The 11,140-nt window shown below is 42.1% G+C and overlaps 1 protein-coding gene across 5 annotated transcripts in view; it reads left to right on the plus strand.

Annotated features, from left to right (window-relative positions):
• Zfp398 (zinc finger protein 398) overlaps positions 1-10,758 on the plus strand; it is a 33,748-nt gene extending 22,990 nt beyond the window's left edge. For 4 of the 5 annotated variants that reach the window (XM_063286507.1, XM_008762904.4, XM_039108122.2 and 1 more), the window contains one exon: positions 1,128-10,758. In XM_063286507.1, the coding sequence (XP_063142577.1) occupies positions 1,128-2,284 (1,157 nt within the window). In that variant the 3' untranslated portion in view covers positions 2,285-10,758. The remainder of the gene's footprint in view (positions 1-1,127) is intronic. The other variant, NM_001109230.1, reaches the window with a different exon arrangement.
• The last annotated feature ends 382 nt before the right edge of the window (positions 10,759-11,140 follow it).

Consider the following 11,140-nt stretch of genomic DNA (forward strand, 5'->3'; position numbering starts at 1 on the left):
TATATTCTGAGAGGAAGCATGACTGACTAGCTTGGAGGTTTAGAATGGAGTAACAGTTATTCAATATTTGCTTCAAGGCAACAGTAATAAATCTTAGCCTCTCTGTGTGGTTATTGGGGAATTAGCTGATTAAGAAATATAGCTGCTTAAATTTATCTTCAAGATAATTCCTTTTACAAAAGAGAATCTGAAGATCAGAAGGGACTCAATTGTTTATATAGCTTAATAGAATCTTGGGGGTGTTTGTTTCTTTTTAGTATGTTCTGTGCCTCAGTTTTTTTAGATTCTGGGAAGTGCAGCTGAGAAATACCAGTTTCTACTCTTTAGAAAATTTACACCACACACATACATACCAATCTAGGCATGTCTGTTCCTAGGTGCAGAAGTGAGTTAGATGGATGGAATAAGACATTTGAGGTTTAGAAAAACATGTGTCAGTTTTAGTAGTTTAAGTATGTGGATAATGTATAAACAAGGATGTGAAAATCTAACCTGTAGTTCTAGTACTTGAGGAATTTAAGGCTAGACTCAGCTATATAATAAGTTTGAGGCAAGACTGAGTTACAGAACCCCATCTCACCCCCTCCCTGATTCCATCCCGAGTTAAAGAGTATGAGGACAGAATGGGCCTAAAATATTGACTAGTTTGTTTTGACTATGATTTGGGAAGACAGGAAGGGAGATGGGGAACACCTTAGAAAAAGGAAACCAGAATGACCAAAGATGCAGAGGTGGCAATATGTTATTTCTGGGAAGATAGAGTCAGCCTACTTCAAGGATGGACTTTTATCTCATAGAGTGCAGACTAGGAGTAAAAAGTTGATTTTAGGCCCTGACACACATGGGCAACAGAGAAAGTTATTGAGTAGAGGTGAAACATAAAGAAAATAATGTGGGGAAGATTGGCATCAAAGCTATCCCTTTTCAAAATGGAGCATCAGAGTACAGTCTTATATTTGTAATGATTTGCCACACAGCCCACAGGTACCTTATTAGTAATGAGAGCCCTTCCCCAGGTTTATCTGAACATTTAGCTGATTAGAGCAACCTGCAAGAGCTGGGCAGGAATATGAGAGGTACTGATGAGATGGCTGTTGACAGGTGTAACTCTGAGTCCCTTCTTTCAGATGAAGAACTTGTCATCAAAGCTGAAGACCTTGCTAGAGCTTCCTTGTGTCCTGAAGTTCCAGTAGCCTTCTCTGCTCCACCACCAGCAGCAGCCAAGGATACATTTTCAGATATAGCTTTCAAAAGTCAGCAGTGTACACCCATGGCACCTTTTGGACGAACAGCCACTGACCTGCCTGAAGCCTCAGAAGGACAAGTGACTTTTACTCAGTTAGGAAGCTACCCACTCCCACCTCCAGTTGGAGAGCAGGTGTTCTCATGCCACCATTGTGGCAAGAATCTCAGTCAAGACATGTTAATGACACATCAGTGTAGCCATGCTGCTGAACACCCCTTAACCTGTGCCCAGTGTCCCAAACACTTCACCCCACAAGCAGATCTTGGTAGCACCTCCCAGGATCATGCCAATGAAACACCACCCACCTGCCCTCACTGCGCCCGGACATTCACCCACCCCTCACGACTCACTTACCACCTTCGGGTCCACAACAGTACTGAGCGCCCTTTCCTCTGTCCTGATTGTCCCAAGCGCTTTGCTGACCAGGCTCGACTCACCAGCCATCGGCGAGCTCATGCTACTGAGAGGCCCTTCCGTTGCCCACAATGTGGTCGTAGCTTCAGCCTTAAAATCAGCCTCCTGCTTCATCAAAGGGGACATGCACAGGAGCGCCCCTTCTCCTGTCCTCAATGTGGCATTGACTTCAATGGCCACTCTGCATTGATTCGTCACCAGATGATCCACACAGGCGAGCGTCCCTACCCATGCACAGATTGTAGCAAGAGCTTCATGCGTAAGGAACACTTGTTAAACCACCGGAGGCTGCACACAGGTGAGCGGCCTTTCCAGTGTCCACACTGTGGCAAGAGCTTCATCCGCAAACACCACCTCATGAAGCACCAGCGCATCCACACAGGCGAGCGGCCGTACCCCTGTGCAGTGTGTGGAAGGAGCTTCCGCTACAAGCAGACGCTCAAGGATCATCTACGGACCGGTCACAATGGAGGCTGTGCGGGTGATAGGGACCCTTCCGTACAGCCACCAGACCCACCTGGTCCACTCTTAACTGCCCTGGAAACCTCTGGCCTAGGTGTTAGCACTGAAGGTCTAGAATCTAGTCAGTGGTACGGGGAAGGGAGTGGAGGGGTAGTTTTATAGATCTGAGGCCTGTTGGTTATTTATGTTCACAGCAGAGCAGAAAGCCCAGGAGAAAGCCCACAAGTTCCAAAACCTATAGTAATTATATCTGTTACATAAACGAATTTGAGATCTACACTCAACTAGAGACATGCTTGTGCTTTGGAAATCCACAGCAGTACAAGAATACCGTATTTTGAAAACTGGAAGAGAATCTAGCATCCCTGTCTTTGGGTGCCACAAAGACAGAGTTACAAAGCAAGATATGGCTTCTGATCATCCTGTCAGAGTAGCAGAGTGAGAGTAGAGACAGGTGCATGGGAGGAACCTCAAACCTTGAAGCCATCAGGAGGCATGAGAATGCTCAGAGCCTTTCTCTAATTGCTCAGTGGTAAGATGATTGTTGGAAGAAAGTGCTTTAGCTGCTTGTTATGTTGCCATGTGTCTGAAATGAGCTAAGGTCTGTTCATACCAGTGCAGTCACCTTTCCCTGAAATGTGGTGACTGAGGCTGCATTCCTAGGCCTAGATTTTGTCTGCTAATATATTTTGTTTAATGTTGGTGAACAAGAACTGTGACTTTGATAGTTTATTTAAGGGGACAGTTCTTAGTTTTTATAGCTTAATTTGAAACATTCAGATTCTTGTGGCAGCTGTTAAAAGAGTAGAGAACTTTGCCACAGTTCTGGTTAGGAAATTACGAGGAGAGTTTTCTCTCCAGGTTTAGGAGCTAAAGATCCCAGAGATCCCAGGCACACAGTGCTTGCATGGCCTAAAACATTATATCAACTTATCCCTTATTTTTTCCAAGCCGGTGATCTGGTTTTTCCATTTCTGGTGTTTGGTTTTTTTTCTCTCTTTTAACACTGGGTCTCGCTGTGTATCTTGGCCTGGAACTTTGCTTTGTAGACCAGGCTGGCTTTGAACTTACAGAGATCTGCCTGCCTCTGCCTCATGTTCTGGGGTGCACCACAATTCCCAATCTGATTCTCTTTACAGTCCTCAGCAGCAAAGATCACAGTACTTTGTCAAGGCATCAAGCACTTCAGAAAGTACCGCTGAGCTTATGGCTTTTGTTCCCTTGGTAGTATAATGCTCTTAGGGAAAGGATTTCTACTTTGTCTGCCTTTGCCTCACTGGCAGTGAGCAGACAAGAGACCTCTCTCAGCCACCAAGAGCTAAGTATCATCTATCTTACCTGTTGTGCTAATTTTTTTTAGACAGGGTTTTACTGTGGAGTCCTGGCTGGCCTGGAACTCAGAGATTTGCCTGTCTCAGTGTCTAGAGTGCTAGGATTAAAAGCATGCTGTCATGCCCAGCCACCTGTTTTACTTTAAGGGGTTGTGGCTACCATATGTTCTTCTCTTGGACTTGCTTAGTCATCTGAGAGCACCTGGACCTAGTTCCATCCCTAAGTGTCTGTGCGGCCAGGTGTGTGTCTTCTCTTTTCAACTCTCACATTTTTATCACCAAAATGAGGCTGTTGAAAGAAAAGGTGAGCCTCTAGAAACCTTAAAAAGAAAGAAAATCTTGTGATACAGTTCTCTGCCAAAATCCTGTCCTTCCTTTGGCTTCTGTCCAGACAGATCCAAACAAGACAGGAAAACCAAAGCAGAGAAACTTATGTAGAAACTTGGTGGAAATCAGCTTGCCTTGTTGTTCTGCTCTTAGTGGGTCTAGAAGTAGACAGAAAATGTAGAAGCCTACATTTGGTACAGAAAGCTTTTGTTCCCACACTCCCTTTTTACCTCTTCTATGATGTCTTCTATGATGTCTAGAATGAGATCTGGAACTGCTTAGACATGACACTTTTGGATAGTGGGGGGGGTGCTTTCCCCTTATTACTAGGCCCAACCTTCAATCTGCATAGCTAATGTAACCACAGTATGAAATGGTGTTTGCCTAATTAATGTGTTCCTGGCAAAGTTCTGTCTAAACATGTTGGTCTTCAGAATATTCACACACATAAAACTCTGTTTCGACATTAATAACACCAAGGATCCTAGAAGACTTAAGAAGTCAGGGTGAGACCTGGTCTGCTGACATAACTTTCAGCCTGTAGGCAATAAAAGCCCCATGGATGGTACCAGATGATGATAGATCCATACTATATTGGAATAAGGAGCCACATCCCTCAAATCAGCCTTCCAGGTTCATTAATGACCCTTAGGGTCTTGAATGTAAGATCTGCACCTCAAAAAAAGTGACAAAGCTTTATCCTCGGGGTGAGGGGAGCATTTGTTAGAACTGAAGCAATGCTACTGGACCTATGGTGTAGAGCTAGATAACAGCTAAAATTCATCTGAACCCAACAGATTTATCAAATATACACAGTTAATGATTGGAGGCTTGTGTGCCAGAGTGCTTCAGACGCATCCTAGTGTCTATTCTATAAGGAGCCATAGCCAGCAGGGATCTAAATTGGCCAAAAGTGAATTATAGTTCAAATAACCACAAGAGCTATAAAACCAGCTGGGTGATGGTGCTGCATACCTTTAATGCCAGCGCTCACAGGAGGCAGAAGCAGGAGGATCTCTGAGTTCAAGCCCAGCCTGGTGTATAGAAGAACTTCCAGGATAGCCAGGGCTACCCAGAGAAACCTGTCTTGAAAAACAAAAGCCGTAAAACCAAATAAAAGGGAATGTGCAGGGCCATCCCCAAAACATAAACAACATAAACATGCAGGATCCTAATCTCTAGTATAGTTGATGTATAGTCTTTTTCATTAGCCAGTCTCCTGTCAAGTAGAACCCATTTGTTGTCAAAGATTCAGAAGTGGCTCATTGGAAATTGTACCATCTAACAAAAGTTTCAGCAATAGAATCTCTTTGCCACCTAGTGCCTTGAGAGAAACTATACCTTTACTCCTGTAATTAAAGAGGCACCTGGGGCCTGGTGCTCATGACCAGTCAGTCCCTGTAGAGAAGAAGAAATCCCAGAAGAGTCCTATTCATCTGTCTTCCCCCTATATGGTGGCACAAAGACTTCCTCAGAGTGTATCCAGAAGTTGTCACCAACCAGATTTACTCTTTGTTTGCTAGATTTTTTTTTTTGATTGTGGACATTAGACGAGCCTCAGGTTCAGCCCCAGATATAAAAATAAATGTAAATTGGTTAATTGTTTAGAAAGTGAAATATGATTGATCCCTTTCTACTGGGTATTTGGTAATGGAAACACCTTAGTCATGAACTCTAGAGAGCCATGTTCTACTTACTTCCCTCATTAATAAACTTGATGAAGTTTCTGATAGGGATTCCCTTAGGCTTCTCTTGAGATGATATATATCTCAGCCAGACCCTGTGGCTTATGAGACAATAGCAGATACTATCTCAGTCCCAAAAAGTCTCACTGAAAAGCACCTGCGTTCCTTTATCCATTTCAATGGGACGGAAGACCTAAGTTTATGTCATAAACTTGAGAGAGACAGGACACTCCTTCCCTCCACTTATGCTTTATCTTCTTAGACAACAAAACAGCCTTTGCAGTTGCCTGAGTATCAAGGAGATATTTTCAGATGAGGATCTGGTGTTGTTGTGTACATATATATGTCTATTTGAATTGATATTTTTGACTCTTCACTCTGGTTCTCTGTAGCAAAGAGGCAGTAGAGACTCATATGGGATGTATACAACAGGCTGTTCTTTAGTCAAGTTTCAGGCTTCTGTAAACAATATAATTGGGAGTTCAAACTGAGGAACTGGAGTGATGTCTCAATCAAGTGCTTGCCATACGAGCATGAGCATCTGAGTCTAATCCATAGAACGTGTGAAAAAGCCAGAACTGTTGCCATAGGCTTGATTCCCAGCACTGGGAAGGCTCTTGCTGGCCTGTCAGCTTAGCCTAATTGGTGAGCCACAGGTCAGTTAGAGCCACAGGTCAGTGAGAGACCCTGTCTCAAAGATCAAAGTCAGTAGCTCCTGAGCAATAATTCCCAAAGTCCTTTGGTTTTCACATGAAAGTACATACAGAGGTCAGATTGATTGTGGGTTGGGGTTATGGAGGGTGCAGGAACTTAATGCCCATCATGCATTAGTACAGTATTAATGGCTAAGAGCAGGGCTTCTGATGTCAGACCTAGATTCAAGTCTCAAGTAATATAACATTACTTTACCTTCTGAAAGGTAAATTTTGTTTATAAGGCATCTCAGAGGCATTAGAGCTTAAAAACCTACAACACAAGATTTTACAGCACCAGTGTGAAAGGTAATCACACAGCCAGACTGAACTGGAAGTGGCAAGTGTTAAGAACTAAGGTTTGGCCAAGTATGATGGTTCACTCCTGTTATTTTGGCACTTGAGAAGCTGGGACAGGAGGATTGCTGGGAATTTAAGGCCAGTAGAGCCTACAGAAGAATACTTTGTTTTTAAAAGTGGGAGGAGATGAGAAGTGCGAGAACCTGTGTTCAGTTCCCAGCACTCATATGGTTATTTTTTTTTTTTTTTGGTTCTTTTTTTCGGAGCTGGGGACCGAACCCAGGGCCTTGCGCTTCCTAGGTAAGCGCTCTACCACTGAGCTAAATCCCCAGCCCCACTCATATGGTTATTTAAGGGATCAGATGCTCTCCTCTAGCCTCCACAGCCACTAGACATACATGTGGTACACATATATACATGTAGGCAAAACACTTATACACATAAAAAATCTTAAAAAAAAAAAAAAAGAAACACTGTTTTCACAGAAATACATGACTGCTAGCAGACTCAGCCTTTTTCTTTTTTTCTTTTTTGCTAGGCAAGCGCTCTACCACTGAGCTAAATCCCCAAGCCCAGATCCAGCCTTTTGCTAGCATCTTTTGCATATATTTAGTATGATCTCTTACTGATTTCTTTCTACACCTACCAGCCCCCATAAGTTTCTGATGCCACAACCCCATATGACTCTGATTCTCTCTTGATTTTTCTTTCTTCTCCTACTTCTCTTTTAAGTTTTTTTTACTAGCTTTTATGTGTCAATATTTTGCTTGCATGTATGTATATGCACCACATACATGCCTGGTGCCTGCAGAGGTCAGAGAGGGTGTTAGATTCTGTAGAATTGGAATTATGGATGATTGTGAGTTACCACGTGGGTGTGGGGAATTGAACCTGGGTCCTCTGTAAAAGCAGCAAGTGCTCTAAGCCATTGAATTAAAAAAACTTTTTTTTGGTTATTTTTATTTGTTTGTTTCAAGAAAAGGTCTACTAAGTAGCTCTAACGGTCTGGGAACTCACTCGGTAGAGCAGGTTGGCCTTGAACTCACAGAAATCTGAGTCCCTCTGACTCCCCAAGTGCTTGGATTAAAGCTGTGTACCACAATGCCCAGTTTAAAACAAAGAATTTTTTAAAAAATTATTCTCTCTTATATTACATCCTGAACACAGTTTCCCCTCCCTCCTATCTTGCCAGCGGCCTTCCTGCCTGCCATCCACTCCTCCATTTCCAAAGAATTTTTTAAAGTATTCTTTTAAATATTTCTCAGTGTTTCTTAGTTTAGAGTCTATAATGGGAAATCTAGGCCAGCTACTCTCCCATGCTCATCTTAGTTCAGTCAGCTGCAGTCAGCAGTAAAATTCCTCCAACCTCTACACCAGGGCCTGTGGACTTGCTGGTTCAGGAATGGGACCAATACAGTATTTAGTGCTGTCAGAAGAGACAAATTCTGTTTAATGTCTATCAAGGTTTTGTCTACTTCACAAACACTACCTTAAGGCCAAAGTGTAGTAACCTTGTTCAAAGAACCTGGAAGATGCTGTTTATTGCATGAAAGAAGTCACTTGTCACTTCAAATCAAGGGATGGAGAGATGGTATTTTCTGACCCTGTTTCATGGATCCCAGGCTGACTGCAAACATGATCTGTGGTCTAGATTACTTTGGACTTCTAATCCTCCTGCCTTTTCTTGGTGCTAGGGCATGCTAGGGATCAAACCCAGAGCTTTGTACGCTAGGCAAACACTCTACCAACTTAGCTACATCCCCAGCCTCTTTTTCTTTTTATAGACGTGAGCACAGTCAGACATCTGATGGCTTTGGTCACCTTGATCAGTTAAATGTCCCTCCATATCATGTCTAAGACCACCAAGGAAGGCAGATAATACAGTCTCAAAAGCAGTACAGGTTCTCAAGTTAGTCAAGTTACATTTCAAATAAAGGGCTTGATAAAAACCTCCGTGAACTATGTGGGTTTGTGCTTATTAGCAAAGCAGTATTTATAGTAAAATCTTGAAATTGTCCCAAAAAATGGGACCGGAGACATGTCTTTAGTAGTTAAGAGCACTTGCTCTTGTAGAGGACTAGAGTTTTGCCTAGTGTCCATGTTGGGAGCTGATAACTGCTTATAATAATAGCTTTAGGATTGCAACTTTTGCAAGCAAACTTTTAGTTGGTTGGTTGGTTGGTTTTGTTTTGTTGTTTTGTTTTGTTTTGTTTTTCAAAACAACTTTTCTCTGAATAGCCCTGGCTGTCCTGAAACTCACTGTATAGACCAGGCTGCCCTCTGATGCCTGTTTGCCTTTGATGCTTCTACCACCACCACCCAGCAAGAAAACTTCTTTAAAAACAGTCATTAGTGCAACATGGTCTTGAACTTGACATATAGCTAAGGATGACCTTGAACTTCTGATCTTCCTATCTTCACCTCCAAGTGCTGGGATTATAGGCCTTTACTACTACATTATATACCTCATGTAATATTCATAAATATGAGTAAATGTATGGAGAATAACAGGTCAGAAAAGTGGCAGGCACATTCCTGGAGACTTGGTTTTGTTTAAACCAAACAATTCAAAATTAAGTATGTATCAGAACTAATATATGCCAATCAGTTCTTGGCTACTAGTTTATAACTTAAAAATTAAAAATAGCACAAGAATTATAAATACCTACTAACCAACTTTAGTGACTAAACAGAAAGATAAACAGTTACCAAGGATAATTAAACCATCCTTATGTGATTAGCTGTAGAACTCAGGGTTATGCTCTTGTGGGGTAAGGCAAGGAGATGTACAAATGACTAGTGCACTAGTTTGTTCTTGACTGAACATGAGAATGACCTGGGGCCCTAGGAGATACTTAAAAGCCAGGGCCCATTCTGGAATGGCTTCATTGCTTTGTGACAGAGAAACTATTTTTTCAAGTTCTCTCAAGTGATTGCTGAGTGCCTGTGAGAATTAGAAGATCACGGAAAAAGAAAGTTAGTTATTGAACTGGAAATAGCCTAAGTTAGCCTGCTTTCCTGGAGCAGAGAGAGTGGGGATTAGAGGATAATAAAGGGTCTTTGACTCCATAGCGAGAAGCCATAATTTGATTCCAGCCATACACATTCCAGCAGGAAGGAAAGTGGCTCTTGTTTCTTAATCCCACTGGCCACATTGGCAGTCCATAGCCTTTTTTTGGATTGTTTAATGTCTATCAAGTTTTCGTCTACTTCACAAGCACTATCATTAGGCCAAAGTTTAGTATCCTTGTTCAAAAAACCTGGAAGATGCTGCTTATCTTCTGAAAGAAGTCACTTGTCACTTCAATTCAAGGGATAGAGAGGTGGTATTTTCTGACCCTGTTATTTGGTTTTGCTGTTGTTTTTTGGCACTGCCTCAAGGGTAGCCCAGGCTAGCCTCGATCTCTTGATCTCCCTGCCTCAGCTTCCAGAGTGCTGAGATTATAGGTGTTTAATATCACATGTGGAGAGCCTACTTGTTAAATTAGGCATGGGGAAATACCAAGATAGACATGTTATCCTCTTAGCTGAGAGTAAGCCTAGATATTTATTTTTATCAAATAAATCTCCACCTGTCTCTGTCCACAGAGTGCTGGGATCAAAGGTGTGCATCCCCCATGTTGGCAAAGGGATAAGAGTAACTACCTTTCCTGAATGCCTATTATGTGCCAGACATTAATTTATAATTTTTCTATATTAAAATAGACTAGCATACCCCCTATTTATATATAATATGAGAGGTTTGGAGAGCTTTGGGAAATGGTAGATAAATGTTCTGGTATATGTAAGACTCCAACCTAATCTTGTCCTGTCTTGTATCCATTATTTCAAATACACTGTCCAGAGCACTAGCTGTAGAATTTTTAGAGAGAAGATGGGAAATAGTCAATGCCCACCTAACAGATCAAGGGCCCAGGCCTGAATCTGTCTTTTGTAAAAAGTGTACATTAGCTATAACACTTTAGCCAGTTGTCCATTTTGCTCCTCAGGGAGCTCACAGTTAACCAGTGATTGCTCAACGCTGCTCTAATAAATGACTACACATTCCCAGTGCAGGCTATCTTGCAGGTTGGGGTATCTCAGCCTCCTCAGTCCCTTGGTCATTGGAGTACCTATTATAGGGTCTATAACCAATGTAACACCAACAACTCTCCCTTCATGCCCTTGTTTTCCTTCCAGAAGTGTACCTTAGTTACCCCATACCCTTCTGCTTGTATAGGCTTTTGTGCCCTGTAGTTGGTAGGCTTGGTGGTTATAAAATAATGCTAATATGATGAAAATGTACATTTGAACCTGCTTAAGTTGAGTTTTTTTGTTCCTATAAAACTGAACTGGACCTCCAGCCTAAGCAGAAGCTCTGCTGCACAGTAAAGGTGTGAATGGCTGTGTGAAAGTCCACCTGCAGAGAAAACTGGATTAGACACACTGTGTTGGTGTCTTGCTATATAAAAAGGAGCATTGCTGTGACTCACTACATACTTAAGAAGGAACATAGTATTCATTTTATCCTGAAAAGATAGCTTAAACACTTGGGACTAACTTAGTCCTCTGTTTCCCATCTCTAGAAAAGAGGAAATCAATATTGATATCCCATATGTCAGAAAGTGTCTTCTCAGATGTGAATTGCTGGTAGAAAAGCATTTGTCTGGAGCTTTCTAGGCTGGACTTACTCAGTTCCTCTAC

The sequence above is a fragment of the Rattus norvegicus genome, chromosome 4, assembly GCF_036323735.1.
Source record: "Rattus norvegicus strain BN/NHsdMcwi chromosome 4, GRCr8, whole genome shotgun sequence".
NCBI lineage: Eukaryota > Metazoa > Chordata > Mammalia > Rodentia > Muridae > Rattus > Rattus norvegicus.